Raw genomic sequence first — 16,538 nt, 5'->3', positions numbered from 1 at the left:
TTTAGAAGAAAGGGGACAAAACAAGTCTAGAAGGTGGTAGATATTTCGCATGGGATTTGTTCTAAATTTGTTCAAAACCTCAAACCTAGAAAAGAAACATTTACACAATAATGATCCAATAGGAATCAAGCAATATAGCTCAGTGCAGACTGCATACCTATCTTGGGCTCTCAAAGCCCTACATAAAAAGGGCTACAGGAGCTGGTAAGAGGGAGCCCAAGTCATCAATATGGTTAGGGTTGAAGTTGGCCCACTTAGTGCAATACAGTAAAAGCATGAATCCATCATTATGAATATTGACCCAAATGCTAACTTGGTAGTTTGTCTAGATTATAGCAACCAACACGAAGTGCTGAGCCCAACGCAATCATGAGATCGTGGAGGAATTGGGGAACTTCAGACATGGTCACGGTCTTGGTAAACTTATGGAGGTGCTTACTAAAGGCCCGTTTGAACGTGCGGAAACAGTGTGGTGGGAGCCCCTCCCACTCCACTCCTCCCCTAAACAGCAGTGGATTGTAAGTTTTCTTAGCACCATGAACGAGTATGCCCTCTGCATACTTGTATTTAGTATTTGGAAATCATATTCTGTATTAGTAAATACAGAAATAGACCAAGGCTCAATGTGAAGAAGGTGGAAGCATATAGAACGGGAAGAATATGAAAGCAACTATAGTGTTACTTTTGCCAACCATGACTCCATTAGGAATGGTGCTTGAGATTTCCCTAGAGTAAAAAATGTGTACAGTAAACCATTTCTGCTGGAACATGGAATTGTATTAAGCAGGAGTACTGTTGAATTAATTACATTGTATTGGTAGAATTCTAGTGTTTTCATGGGGTCCAAAGTTGCATGGAAGGAAGCATGAAGATTGAAATTTTAGATTACATTTCATATGGCAGAATGGGACCGAAATGATTTATTTACAGAGTAGGTAAACTGGTCCAGAAAAAGGCATGGAGATGTTTTGTTTTATATGTTCATTTGTTTATTGGATACGTTATGGCAAGAACTTTATTCGTTTCTTCCCTGGTCCTTACTCGGTTTTGCTCGACTCCATGGTGCGTTCACACCTTGACTTTGAAGCTTGAATGCTTGCTAGTTGGTTTTTGTTTTTTTGGAAGGCTAATTTATTGACAAGGTCTCACAAAGGAGCTTGCTAGCTGGCTTAGCTGCAAAAAAGTCAAGAAACGGTAAATTTAGAAGAAAACTAAGCAAGCCCCAGACCATGATTTACTACCAAAATGTTCTGGTTCATCAATGGAACAGATTATACCGAAGCAACGCCTGTGAATATCCTCTACAATCATGAAGAAGAGTGGTAATCACCTCCTTAAGCTGAATTTTGTTCAGCTTTTTCTATGCTTTCTTTGTTTCGGCAATGCTAATGATCTTAATATCGGTTGCTCTGACATTGAGAAGAAAGCTCTCCTTGTTTTCAAAGAAAGTCTCACAGATCCCTTTGGAAGGCTTTCCTCATGGGTTGGTGAAGACTGCTGCCAATGGCATGGAGTAAGTTGCAAAAGTGAAACAGGACAAGTAACGAAGCTTGATCTTCGGAACTCGTTGCAGACTAACAAAGCAGCTCAGAAGAAGTCAGCCTTAAGGGGTAAGATCAATTCCTCCCTGCTTAACTTGAAGAATTTAAGATACTTAGACCTCAGTATGAACAACTTTGAAGGCAGCCCTATCCCACAGGTCATAGGTTCCTTGAGAACTCTGAGCTATTTAAATCTTTCTTATGCTCAATTAGGTGGGAGTATTCCTCCCCACCTTGGAAACTTATCGAATTTGCAATATCTTGATCTTCATTCATACTCAGATTCAAGTTCCAAATTAATTGCCACTGACCTTCTATGGTTAAGGGGTCTTCCTTCCTTGGAATATTTGGATATGGGAGGGGTTGATCTCAGTGCTGTGACTGATTGGTTGCAACAAGTTAACATGCTTCCTTCTTTGTCAGAGTTATACTTGTCTAGCTGCAAACTCCTCACCTTTCCTTTTTTCCTCCCATTTGTTAACTTTACATCACTGGTAGCAGTTGATATGTCCAACAATTTGTTTAATTCTCCAATGCCTGGGTGGATCTTCAATATCACTGGCCTTAAAAGCATTTTTCTTAGCTCTAACAATCTCATTGGTACCATTCCTAGAGCTTTTGCCAATATGCATTCTCTTCAACACCTTGATTTGTCCCATCAATTTTTGGAAGGTACAGTACCAGGAATTTTAGGTAATCTCTCAAACTTAAAATCGCTGACATTGGCATTTAACAACCTCAGCGGGAATCTGATTGAATTCACAGATGGTTTGTCAAAAAATAACAGCTTGGAAGTTTTAGATTTGACACAGAACAGGTTTAGTGGTCATTTGCCTGATGCACTAGGAAACCTTACAAACTTGAGATCTCTCGTCCTTAGGGAGAATATGTTCTGGGGTTCAATTCCTGAGTCTATCAGACTTTTCTCATCTTTACAACATTTAAGCCTATTTGGCAATCCAATGAATGGCAGTATTCCAGAGAGTATTGGGCAACTTTCACAGTTAGTTGTTTTGGATTTCGGACAAACTGCTTGGAGGGGAACTATATCAGAGCAACATTTCTCAAATCTCACAAAGTTAGAAAAGTTGGAAATATCTTCAACATCCCGGAAGAAGGCCTTGACTTTTAGTTGGGGCAGCCAGTGGACTCCTCCGTTTAACCTCAAGTCCATCATAATTGCGCACAACAAAGTAGGTCCTTCATTTCCAGAATGGATTAAAACCCAGAGTAATCTAGCCACTCTGTTTCTTAATGATGTTGAGATATCAGGCAAACTCCCAGATTGGTTTTGGAGTTGGTGTTCACAGCGCATTGATGACTTGGATCTTGCAAACAACAACATAAGTGGCACATTACCAAGATCATTACAGTTTCATTATGAAACAAATGTGTATTTGATTTCTAATCATTTAGAGGGTCCAATCCCATTATGGTCTAATGTGCGCCGCCTGTATCTTTGGAGTAACTCCTTCTCTGGTCCAATTCCTGACAATATCAGTGAAACTATGCCAATGCTTAGGGATTTAGATCTCTCTCGTAACTTTCTCACTGGTGGCATTCCCTCTTCCATTGTTAAACTAAAGGATTTGATATCCCTTGTTCTTTCTGACAATAACTTATCTGGAGAACTCCCTCAGGATTGGAGTCAGGTGCAACGTTTGCAAGTTCTAGATCTAGCAAATAATAGTCTCTCAGGTGAAATTCCAGGCTCAATGGGTGCTCTTCATTCACTTCGTTTGCTAATCTTAAGCAGCAACAGTTTTGTGGGAGAAATTCCTTTTTCTTTGCAAAACTGTAGAGGACTGTGGAGCTTTGATCTTGGGAAAAACAAATTTTCAGGAAAGGTACCAACATGGATAGGAGACAGTACCCCATTACTCATGATTCTCAGCCTTCGATCAAACTTATTTACGGGTAATATTCCTAGACACCTATGCCATCTTAGAAGTCTGCATGTGATGGACCTCGCAGACAACAATTTATCTGGGGTCATCCCTACATGTCTTGGAAATTTGACTGGCATGGCCTCAGAAGTTCAATTTGAAGATGCAAAGCGATATGAAGGGAATGTGATGATTGTGGCCAAGGGAAGGGAAATTGAATACAGTAGCACACTCCCACTGGTGAAGATCATAGATCTTTCAGCAAACAATCTAACTGGTAAGGTTCCTGAGGAGATTATCAAGCTGCACAGATTGGGTACATTAAACTTGTCAAACAATCATTTAACTGGGAGCATTCCATCTAATATTGGAAATCTCTACTTGCTCGAAACACTTGATTTCTCAAGAAACCAACTCTCCGGTTCAATTCCGCCGAGCTTGTCCTCAATATCATCCTTAAACCACTTAAACCTATCTTACAACGACTTAGTGGGGAAAATTCCATCAGGGAACCAGCTGCAAACCTTGAACGATCCATCCATTTATAAGGGCAATCCAGGACTCTGTGGAGTCCCACTAACAAATAAATGTGAGGATGACAGAATGTCAAGTGATCCTCATGGTGATGGAGATGACACTGGTGAAAACAACGTGATAGAAATGAAATGGTTCTACATTGGAATACTGGTGGGATTTCTTCTGGGATTTTGGGGAGTGTGTGGAACATTGTTGTTGAAGAAGTCCTGGAGGCTTGCATATTTTCAATTCATTGATGAGGGGAAAGAGAAGGCATCCATGTTCATTGCAGTCAGCTTGGCTCGTTGGCAGAGAAAATTGGACTCTAGCAGAAGCAGAATGTAACATCCCATCCCCATATGTTTATTTAATGAAATATTTTGATCAATTAAGGTGAATTATGGATGCGGTAATATGAGAAAATATGTGAAAGTGAAGGAGATGACATAAAAAATAAAATAATAATGCAATAATAAATAATATTCATTTATTAATAGTGGGTGAGTAGAATAATGTAATATAGAAAGTCGATTTTCAAGAGCTAGGTTTGACTAAAGTGGGAAAATAAAAAAATTTTAAGGAAATGAAGTGTTGGTAGGAACTATGTACCATTTTAAAAATAAATTATATAAGTAAATATAAAATTTTTTTGGAAGCAAGATTTAATTATTTAAAATGAAAGATGATCTAAATAAAGAAGTTGGGAGAATTGGATTGTAATAGGTCGGCCCTAAAAGAAACATGTTGAATGTAAAATGCAACATATGCATGTACTTTGTTGAAAGGAGGAAACAATGGGCGGTTTCTCATGGTAAAAAAAAAAATCAAAACCAAAATTAAAAAAAAAAATCAAGAAAAAGGGTAATGCAAATACTTGTAGAAACCAATGGTTACAATTGGTAATCTGCCAAGCAAGAAAGAAAAGTGTTTAAGAGATAAAAAGGACAAAGAAAAGGCTAGTGGATTACATGGGGCAGTTCGCCCAAGCGTAGAGAAATGAAGGGAAAGCTTCACGAGTGGAACTAGCCTTGGGCAGTCCAACATTTGAAAAACAATGACAGGCTGCCATGCTTTCTTCAAAAACTCGAGCCTCCTTAGTCTTCCATGAGCACTTGATTTTCAAGACTCTCATCTTTGAAGCTGGGAATCTGGATTAAGAAAGAGGAAATTAAATAAAGAAAAGTGAAATGTTAAGTGTACTGCCATTTGTGGTAAGTTGATGTTTCTTTTAAGCCCGTCCCTTCCTGAAGTTCATTTCCAAGTTTAAATTCCCAAATGTTGTAATGCAGCCAAAGGCTGAATCAAAGGGAGTGAGAAGTTCAACTAAACGAGAAGCAAAACAGCCGTTAAGCAATTTATTTTGGTTGAAATAAGCTACTGCCCATGAGGTTCCTGGTGAACTATGTAGGCTCACTAAGAAAGGTGAGGGTTTTTGTGTTCTATGGATATGTTTAAATAAAAGTTCTGCTAAGAAATAAAGCTAATGTGCAGAAGTGAGAGGCTCTCGGCCGAAGGAGGTTGTTGAAGATTACTGGAGAAATTTGATTAAAGCTTAAAGAGTTAAGAACGGTGAGTGAAAATAAGACTTAAGTTTGAACCTTTTTATTGAACTTATATACGGAGAAATGATGATGAAATTCATTAATGTTCTTGAACCATTTTATTGTTAGGAGGTTGACATAGAAATAAGATAGCAATTGGACTTGTTAAGTGAGGACTAGTATTTGAAATTGGCAGAACTGTGAAGGTTGTCGTAATGTGCAGGTCCGAGAACCCGACCGCCAGACGTGGGCGAAAATAATTGTGTCTAAGAGTCGCAATCAATCTTTTTTATCTAGGTATGATTAGTTATCTATTAACCCGATTCTAATCGACGAAGTTTTAAATTAATTTATGTCCGTCGAAAAAATAAGAACTGATCCACGTTTTTTAGAAATGGGTTCGAGAGTGCAGTTCTGCACGGAAAAGGGTTAGCACCTCCGTGGCGCCCGTTCCACGAACGGTACCATTTAATCTTAAGTTATCCTATTATAGCTTACTTTTGATTTAATCCCTGCTTATTAGCTAATTTTTTATTAAATTGGCTGACTGAGTTTTTTTTTATTTGGTTTTACGTATGCACATGATGCAAGCGTAAAATGATGTCATGACTTGTTTATTTTAAATAATAGGGTCGGTAATCTTTTATTGGAAAATCATTCGAAGACCATCCCAACACTTTGGTAAAGTTTCGAAATTTTTCTCACCTAGAGATATCTCTGGAAAAAACTCGTCTCTACAAGTTTTTCGGGAAAATCCCATCATCGAAACTCCCATACCATTTGCAAGATAAACATGGCATGCTATGACAGAATAAAATGATGATATCTACATGTACACGTTTATTGACTTAGGTGGCTCATAATTCATCCAATTATATGTGTAATAATTTATCATTTTTGTTTATATGTTTATTTTGTCATTTTTTTCATGGATTATTTATTTATTTTATTATTTTTTTTCTTTTATATTTTTTGTTTTCTATTTAAATCCATATCCTTTAATTAACGTTGTTGATTAATATTTTACTTGATTATATAGCTTATCAAATAAATAATTAATTAATTTTTAAACGATTAAATTAATTTTATTTAGTAATATTTATTTAAGCTAATTAACTAATTTAAGTTCAAATACAATATTATGTAAATTTATTATTTATATTATTTTTTAACAACGATTATTTGACTTAACGGGTATTGGAGTTTAGAGTTCGGATTTATCCCAACGCTTCGGTGAAAATTCGTCTCGAACTTTGCAAAAAAAAAAAATCCATTTAAAAAAAAGCAACTCTTTGCCTTTCTTAGGTGGAATTTCTCAAATAATCATTTCATTTTTTTATATTTGTATTGTGTATTTATATATATATATATATATATATATATTATATTTACAAGTATCTAAATATATTTATACTATAAATATTTTCTTCTTTTTAAACATCTCTTTTTTTACTATTTATACTATACTTTAAAATATTATCTAAAATAAACCTTAGGACACTATACTAAGTAATTTAGCTTAATTTTTTTTGCCATCTAATTACATATTTAACCTAATGATTTAAACCAAACCCAAATAACATAATTCATAATGCAAAAATAAAAAAAAAAGTTAGATTTTTACTTGATTTGGGTTTTAATAATGACCCAAACAATTTGTGTATAGCCCACCAAATTCTTCAATCAATTGGGCTGTTGGAGGCCCAAAAGGAAAAATCTTTCCTTTTTCAAAAGCCCAATGCCATTTGCCTTTCTTCTTTTTTTTTCTTTCTTTCTCTTTCCCCGCAGGTCTCCTTTTTCTTTTTCTTCTTTCTTTCTTTCCTTCTCCTTCTCCTTCTTCTTCCCGGCGCCGCCTCTCTCACACCGGTGTATCTCTCCCCTCTCTTCGCCGACCCCACTCTTCGTCGCTGGCAGCAAACCTTTCTCTCTCTCTCTATCATAGATCGACAAATCTAGACCCCAAAATCTTCTTTTTTATTTTTTTTGGACTGATTTTTGGTTTTTTGATTGTGGCTAGGATAGAACGGTTTCTAGAAAAAGCTAGGGATTTTTTTAATTTTTTTTATTTGCAGGATGCTATTGTTTGAAGAAGATGAGAACTTTTTTTTCTTGAAACGTTTTCTCTCTATTTTTTTGTATTTTGAATCCTCGTTTCTTCCCCCAAAAATCCTCCCTTTTGAGCCAGAGTTTTAGGGTTATTATAGAACCCAATCGTCTAAGGCAACCATACTCTTCTCAACATGATTTGCGGATGGTTGGCCTTCAAGTCAAAGCAAATCGCTGGGAGGTGACCCCCAGATCAGCTACCTTAGAGAGCATTGAATGCTATGAAGGCAGTTTGACAATGGAGGCCTCTAGGTTGTTGTTGTTTTTTTTTTTTTTAATTTTTTTAATTTATTATTATTTTTATATTATTATAAAAAAAAAGGTGTTTACAAAGGTACGAAAGTAGCTCAAATCAGAATATAATTGTTATTATGCTTGCTGCCCAAATTGTATAATGTGTAGTGTTGAGCCTAGTACTGAGAAATGACATTGTGTATGCTGCCAGTGAATATTTAAGCTGACACTTTGACTGCTGAAAATGAGAATTGGGGTGTAAGAGCTGTTTAATTAAGCACTTGGTGCCAAATATAAGTTGTTGGAAACTTTTCAATTAAAACCCTTCATTTAGCAAGGACAAAATATTGGTAAGAAGTCCCACCAATTGAGGTGTGTGGGCGTTAAATTTCAAAACTACATTTCTAAAAATATATTATATATGTTATATTTGATGGTTGAACGAAATTGTAGAAAGTAAGAACTGGTAGAATGCTTTAGGTTGTTTGTAATTGTGCCAAAGATTTTAAATCCGTTTTCTTTATATTATATATATGTATATAAGTATGTGCTTTTAAATATGGAAAAACAAACCTTTAACGAGTTTTTCACTTTAAAATCATGCCTTGCAAGCTTTTGTAGTGTTTAGGCCAATGGCCATTACTTGAATAATGGGATTTAATGTTAAATTGTCAATTTTACTTAGCATGCTAATTTGATAGATACATCATGCCTTGAGATAAATTATGCATAATATTCAATTTATGATTACACTGTTTTTGATCAATCATGTTTTGCAAATGCATTAAATTGCAATGATTTTTCTTTTCATGTGATTGAGACACTCAGGGGTAGGACCTGTTACCGCACTAGATTAGTGTGATCTTTGTGCACAAAGTAGTGATTATTAATTATTGATATTTGATTATAAATGGAAACCTAAAGCTCTGATTTATATTTGGTGACGTGGGTAGTTCCTACGAGTAGGTAAAAGGAGACTTTAAGCTTCGATTTATATTTGGTAATGTAGGAAGTTCCCACGAGTAGGTAAAAGGGGACTTGAAGCCCTGATTTGTTCCCACAAATAGGTAAAAAGGGATCTGAAGTCTTGATTTATATCTAGTGGCATGAGTAGTTCCCACGAGTAGGTGATGATGTTATTGACATCAGAGAGTAAGCCTAAGGGCTATACTAAACCTACCCCGAGGTTGATGTACACTTATAAATTTTTATTAAATTTGGTATGGCATTAATACTTGAAATCTGTTTTTACACGACAAAGGAGATTTATATATTCATTGATGACTGGTTATTTTGCATTTTTATGTTTGAGATTATTCATTTTACACTTGCCATTTGATTTACTGTTGAAATGATACGAAGGCTGAAAGATTTTCCAATATGTTAATTATAACTATTTTCTTATGTGTTTACTTATGAATTAATATTTTCTAAGACTTGCAAGGCATAAAAATCTCTCAATTTAATTGATTATATTTTCATTGCTTATTCCTGGATTTATAAATATTCTACTTTTATATTTGTTTCCTCTCTTTGCTTGCTCATTGAGCCGATAATCACTAAGTCTGTGAGACTCACTCACATAAATTATTGTGCAAATAAATAAATAGTTGGGGTCATCGTTGGCGAGGATTCCTTCTACAGCTGTGTAGGTAAATGGCATCTCCTAACTTTCCTTTGTGTCACTTCGTTGTATAGTTATCAAGTCATTTCCAATTCATAAGAAGTAATATGTTTAAAACTATTTTGGAGAAAGACCATTGGATGTTGTAAATTAAAATTCCGACTCATATTATTTAAAATTCGTTGTATAAATATTTGAAAATTTATGGTATGATAAAAATTTAATTAATATTGTTTTAGTGCATATTATAGATGTGATAGTTGTATCGATGTTTAACGTGATTAATTGGAATGATAAAGATAATATATAGGAAGAAAATATTGGTAAAATAAATCAGGTGTAAAAGGCATGCCGGATTATGTGAGCTTGCCTACATGACTTATGTGCCAGTAATAGTTCGTAGGTGAGGGTTGTTACACAGAACTAATGAATAAGCAAATTCTGTGAACAAGTTTGATTGTAAAATGCCAATGCAATCGCCTGAATAAGAGCAAAAACTGGCTTATTGTTCCAACAGCAGAAAGCATTGTTCCATCAATATAGCAAATTAGCTTCTAAAATCATCATTTCATTTTTTTTTCCCAATCTTTCATGGTTTAAACCACAGATATCCCAAGCAGAGGTGCAAACAAGTGGAGTTGAATATTGACTTGTTCAGCTTGATGAAGCATACATCAAGCTCATAATCTCAAAGATTAATCACTTCGGAGATCAAGTTCAATCGAGAATATAATAACACAGTTAATTTCAACTTGGCTCAATTAAGTTAATAAGTGAGATTTGGACTTGACACAAAATTATATTATTTTAATATTTTCATTACCAAGTGCAAGTGGCCATAAATACAATATTAACAATGCTTGCTACATTGACTAAAGAATTAACCCTAAATTATGATTGTTTATCCTATACCAATTTGCCAAAATTTTAATGCCACCCAAGTAATAAAAAACAAAAATCAAGGTCATCGATTGGTCGAGAAATTAGGTGTAGGTTACTATAGTACCATCAAAATTAGAATCACATTTTGAAGGTTAAGTTAAAGTGTCTTTCAGCTAGCTTCTAGGATCTGGACACTCAATATACTAATTCAAGACTTTGGACCAAATCTTTTGGATCTCTGCCTTTCGATTTATAAGTGACCTTACATTGATGGAAATAACAAATACAGGAAAATGAAAGACTTTGTTTCTCCTCTTATTTTTCTAGTGAGCATAAGTTTGTTGAAGGAAAAGATATGGAACCAAACTCTATATTAATAGGGGTAGAGTCCTCTCCTTTTGCTTAATCTGTCAATTCCTTGTTCAATTTCGAGTATTTAACACCCTTGTCATTCTCATTGACTTCTCTCTTCTTGCTAAACAATCTCTTGTTTTCTTTTTTCCCCCATCAAATCACCGATGGAAAAAATTAGAAGAGATAATTATTACTACATTTTCTTTGGTTGAAGTTACACTATGCTAAAGCAATCATATTTTGACTTTGTGTAGTATGACATAATAACTTGAGAGAGAAAGATACTGTATTCTAATTAATTAAATTGGCATTTAATTAATCAGAGTTAGATCAAACTAATCCGTAGTACTTGATGTCCTTGGCATGAGACTTGTTGATAACGACTCAATTATCCTATATTTGGATCAATAAGAAGTGAACATCTGATTCTTATCCTTCACATATTGTACAAGTAAAGAATTCGAAGCTTGATTAAATACAAGCTAGAAATCCAACGTAAGCACAGACAGGATGGGTATTGCCGTTTTAATTGTTTAATTAATGTTTATTATAATTTGCATGGGACCAATGCAATTTTCCTTGGGTCCCTGTTGGCAACGACTCATATATGCCATCTCTAAGCCCCTAAATACATACGATTTCAACTCTTACTTAATTAGAGGTTTGATTACTACTAAACGAGAGCTTTAGGGCTGGCAAATGATTTAATGTTTTGGGGTTGAAAATTAGTATTTTAGAGTTTTAGGGTTTTGATAATTGGAGTTGGAAGAACTCTCAATACTAACTCTTAACTCTTTCGAGAAAACTCTCAATATTATCTCCTTCCAAAGGCTTCTTTTTCCACCCCTACTGCTTTCTTCTCTTTTTATTATAATCTCAGCATATTTCTATATTATTATAATAAATTTTCTGTATATATTTACTTAAAAAAGAAAACTCTTATATATATATATATATATATATATATCTTTGTTTTAAATGAATATAAAGAGAACAATTTAGCCTCAATTTTATTTCATTAACACCCTTCTTTCAAGAGAACCACTTTACACAACCCTATACAAACTTTTTTACTTTTATCCTTTCTCATGTTGGTATCTTCATCACTATAAATTCCCGAAACTGAGCGGAGCACTGCCTAATCCAACCAGCACAACCGAGGGTGTGAAGTTTTGCTGGCAGAAGCTAACACAGTCCCAAGCAGTCACAAATACGTCAAACATAAGCTCAACACAAGCAGCCACAAGCAAAACACACTGACATCGTGGCAAGCAACCTGATATTATAATAATTTGGAGTTGCTAATCATTTGAAAGAGTCAATGAACAATAACAAGTATAATAATCAGTTGGAAATTAGTAATCCGTCCGTTTGTTTTGCACTTGTTTCCATTCTTAATGCTTACACCTACAATATTGAGAAGGCATGGAATTTTATGCTATTAATTTTTGCACCTTGAATTAAAGAACCACATGTATAGTAATTTCTAAATTAAAACATTCTCATCTTCTTGTTTATGGTAAGAAAAATTAGGTTGATTTCAATTAAGGTTGTAACAATCATTTGGGGAACTAAGGTAATCGTAATTAAGTACAAGAAGAATAATTTCCTTATGATTGAAAGGACAATTACTATTTGTGAGTTGGGTCACATAAAATCTGTTATAAATTTCTTTTTCTTTGCAAATATTGACTTCTCTTTCAATGATATAGCAATGAAAGAATGTGGAATAATTTTGTGAAAGAATATCAGCCCCATGCTGTCACTATAACATACTTACTAATATTTATAACATGGGTGACATGATGTCACTTATCTCTATATATAGAACCTTCTCAATATCCCATCCCCATAATTCAAAGTCTCAAAATCAACAATCTTGCGAGCGATCAAGGAAAGAGTGGTCAATGGCTTCCCCACTTGTCAAGCTCTTCTCCATCTTCTTGATTATCATCTCCCTCTTCACTCCACCAGCACTTTCAGTAGTACCAGAGGAATGTCAAACAGAAACTAATGGCTGCACTAACAAAGAAAAGGCTTTACCCCTCAAGCTCATAGCCATTTTCTCAATCTTGATCGCTAGCGTGATTGGTGTATGCTCACCTTTATTCACACGTTCAATCCCAGCTCTTCACCCCGATAGAAATTTGTTTGTAATTGTTAAGTGCTTTGCTGCTGGTATCATTCTAGCAACCGGTTTCATGCACGTCCTGCCAGACTCTTTCGACATGTTATCGTCTAGTTGCTTGAAAGAGAACCCATGGCACAAGTTTCCCTTCACAGGGTTTGTGGCAATGTTATCTGCTATAGTGACTTTAATGGTGGATTCCATGGCTACGTCAATATACAGCAAGAAATGCAGCTCTGGGGTTATCCCAGAAGGTGGACCTGCAATTGGAGAAGGACAGCACGAGATGGCTGTGGTGAATATTGGGCAATCTCATGGCCATGGGCACTATCATGGTCCAAAACCCGCAGGAAATTTGGATCAACAGTTGCTTCGTTACCGTGTCATTGCCATGGTAAGAAAGTTTCAGCTTGAAATAAGATTGAAGACATGAATATCAACAATGATAATATAAATTAATATATTTACATGAGCTTGGCTTGACTTGTGCATAGTACGAATTTACATATAGACAAAAGTCCATTGCCATGGTCAGAATCGTTAATCTGTAATCTTTTCCTGCAGAATCCTAAAAATAAGTATGATGATAATATGATGCCATATAAAACAACATAAACAATACAATAGCAAGAGACTTCAAGGTGTTTCAAATTATTCATAACTTGGCTCACATTTCTGTGCATGTTTTATTATCAATTGTCGATTGCAAGCGGTTTCTATCTTGTCTGTAACTAGTTCTTATCCCGTCTCCATGAGTTGGATAGTTTTTGGCGAATCCTCCAAAGAATTGCAGTTACCTTTTCAGTTTTGGAGTTTTCCTGAGTTTCACAATGGTCCAATTGTTAGGGGCGGCCATAGATGCTACTCGCCGGTCTAGGTCTTATCCAAACATAAATCCTAAGAAAACTAAAAGAAAATGGACTAAGCTGATTGAACAGAGCTGAACTCTAGGATCTAATAAGCATTAAATTGATTAAACAAGTGTCGTCTGCCAAACAGTAATTTTACTTTACACAAGCATATGCAAATGTTTTCAACAAGTAATTAATGACTATAATCACGGACGAGAAAAAAACATAAAAGTTTATGTTGACTAATAAAGGGGCCGAGCACCTTGAGCAGATATGATCACCACAATTAGTGATTAATTCATAGTAGCAATGAAGGTGATGACATATATGTTGTAAATCGACACGGATGGCAGGTACTAGAACTGGGAATTGTAGTTCATTCAGTGGTGATAGGCCTTTCACTAGGTGCCTCAAACAACACTTGCACCATTAGAGGTCTGGTGGCAGCCCTTTGCTTTCATCAAATGTTTGAAGGGATGGGTCTAGGCGGTTGCATTCTTCAGGTAATTATCTCCTACAAATTAATTACAACCATTACTTCATTTTACGCTTCAGAGTTAAGGCCTCACGAAAATATCCCACACAGACTTGTAATTCAATTTAACTCTTGAAATAGGCCAAGTACAAAACGTTGAAGAAGGTTATCATGGTCTTTTTCTTCTCTGTGACAACCCCTTTTGGAATTGCACTGGGAATTGCTATGTCCAAGACATACAAGGAGAACAGTCCAACCGCCTTGATCACAGTAGGATTGCTAAATGCCTCATCAGCTGGGCTTTTGATTTACATGGCTTTGGTTGATCTTCTTTCGGCAGATTTCATGGGTCCAAAGTTGCAGGGTAGCATTAAGCTCCAAATAAAGTCCTATGCTGCAGTTCTTCTGGGTGCTGGTGGCATGTCTCTCATGGCCAAATGGGCTTGATCATGGTCAAAATTATCTGGAGAGAACATTTGCCATAGGAAGAGAAGAATGCAATATACAATAAACTGCAATATACAATAAACTATCTTACAGAGGTTTATAAAAAAACCATGTTTTTGCAAGTTGATCTTTTCGGCTCGCTACTTCACTGTTACATTATGTACCTTTATTATGTGACCCTTTCAGCATGTACAACTACCATTCAAGGAAAACTAATTCCACCCTTCCAGTTTGTATTAAAGATCTTTTAGTTGGCCTTTATCCTTTATCTTTTTTCTCAGTTTCTTCTGTGCATGGCATAGATCTACTTGCCCTTTTCTCCCTTAGCATAATGCTACTCATGAAGTCATAGATCTCTTTTTTTCTTTTTTATAAAGCATATATCTCTTGATTAATGTTTAAGATGCAAGTAAAACACTGAAAAATATAAATTGGTCTTGCAATCTATTTATTTATTTTATGGTAAAGTCAAGGAAAGCAAACTGAGCCCACATTCTTTTCCAAGTTGTTGGAACCAGGTCCTTTAAAGGGGTCAAGATTTTTTGGGTGAATAGACTGTGACCCAAGAAACAGGAGGTTGGGCCACAGATTTGGTGAGTGATTTTATCAATGCCTAACATTGACAATTTGACATTCACCTTCGAAACCCAACAGCATTTTATTGAAGAGATGAGTTCCATGCAATAATTGTTTCTTAATAATGGGGTTATTTCCTTGAACTTTCCCACAGAAATACTAATTTTTCTGCTCCTCCATGAAAATCTATATTCTTTTCCTTTCTTTTCCCTTCTTGTGTGGTTCATATTAATCCCTATTGTTAGTCCAAGATAGGGCAAGGGAGCTCGAAGTTCCAATCATTTTATCTAAATTTGTAACACCCAGAATTCCACATGGGCTCTACAACAACTACACATTTCATTTTCAATTTGTTGTTGGTTGCCTTCCTCTCATCTCGAAAATAAATTATAGATATCCAACTCGACCCAGAGTTTTTAATGATCAAGGTTTTCTTCCATTCTATGAATTCTGGTTTTGAGTAGCTAAGGGCAATGATAGAAGACTCACCCATTTGTCTTTATCACCTACATTTATTTTTGTTGCTAATGTTTTCCAACTAAACTACCAACCATACCCACCATACCAGACAATGGAGAAAAATAAAAAAGGAAAAGTGTTGTAATAAAAATGAGCCCAACAGTGTTGAATAACTTTAGCTATTGGAAATAATTGAGATTTGCAGCTTTGCAACAACCAGAAAGTAAGAAAATCCAAAACTACACATCAGCAACCAGCTTAGTATAATGCCCAAAGATACACTTCGTTAGGTGTACTACTCATCATGATTCATGCAATTAATTGTAAGTAATGGATCAATCTTCTATGATAATCACTTGAAGCTCATACAATCATTAATTCATATTTCAAAAAAATGGATGAAAGTAGGAAAGTTTGGAGTAAAACCTTTCCGATATTGCAAGGGGAAGAAGAATTGCATGTATCCAACAGATGTTCAATTCCTCTTGCCGCTATAACTGTAAAGTTGACTTGAATTTGGTAAGTCTAGCTTTTAGTGTGCCACAAACAACATAAATCCAGGTATCCTTCTCTCCTCTACAAACAACACAAGTTTAGTTTTTCTTCTCTAAAAGTTTTATCCAAGGAAGTTTAGTAAGATTTAAAGAAGGGAGGTGGAAAGAGATTTACAAGGAAATTGTGAAGTATTCCATTTGATTAATTAATGAATTAATTGACTATTAAGGTGGTGTTCATGTTCCCTTTTTTCTCTGTTTTTGGATTAGACAAGATGTGTAGCATTGCAGCAGTAAAATACAAGGAAAGGGGGTGGTGGGTAATGATTATTGTCTCATTTTTCCAACCCTGCTACAGTAACTTTTGCAGATTTATTTATCACTACTAAATAAATGAATAAGATAAAATCAAAATTATCTTGGG

General features: G+C 35.2%; 2 protein-coding genes across 2 annotated transcripts; both read left to right on the top strand.

Annotated features, from left to right (window-relative positions):
- The first annotated feature begins 1,309 nt into the window (after positions 1-1,309).
- On the top strand, positions 1,310-4,288 carry LOC18596396 (receptor-like protein EIX2). The gene has a single exon (XM_018122668.2). The coding sequence runs from the start codon at positions 1,310-1,312 to the stop codon at positions 4,286-4,288; it is 2,979 nt and encodes a 992-aa protein (XP_017978157.2).
- Positions 4,289-12,553: 8,265 nt separating this feature from the next.
- Positions 12,554-14,865, top strand: LOC18596395 (fe(2+) transport protein 1-like). Its single transcript, XM_018122962.2, has 3 exons — positions 12,554-13,206; positions 14,017-14,166; positions 14,280-14,865. Exons 1-3 carry the CDS (start codon positions 12,592-12,594, stop codon positions 14,583-14,585), a joined length of 1,071 nt encoding a protein of 356 aa, XP_017978451.2. The 5' UTR covers positions 12,554-12,591; the 3' UTR covers positions 14,586-14,865.
- The last annotated feature ends 1,673 nt before the right edge of the window (positions 14,866-16,538 follow it).

Source organism: Theobroma cacao, chromosome 6 (assembly GCF_053813885.1).
Source record: "Theobroma cacao isolate CCN51 chromosome 6, ASM5381388v1, whole genome shotgun sequence".
In the NCBI taxonomy this organism is placed as follows: Eukaryota; Viridiplantae; Streptophyta; class Magnoliopsida; order Malvales; family Malvaceae; genus Theobroma; species Theobroma cacao.
This window is presented reverse-complemented; position numbering and strand designations above follow the sequence as displayed.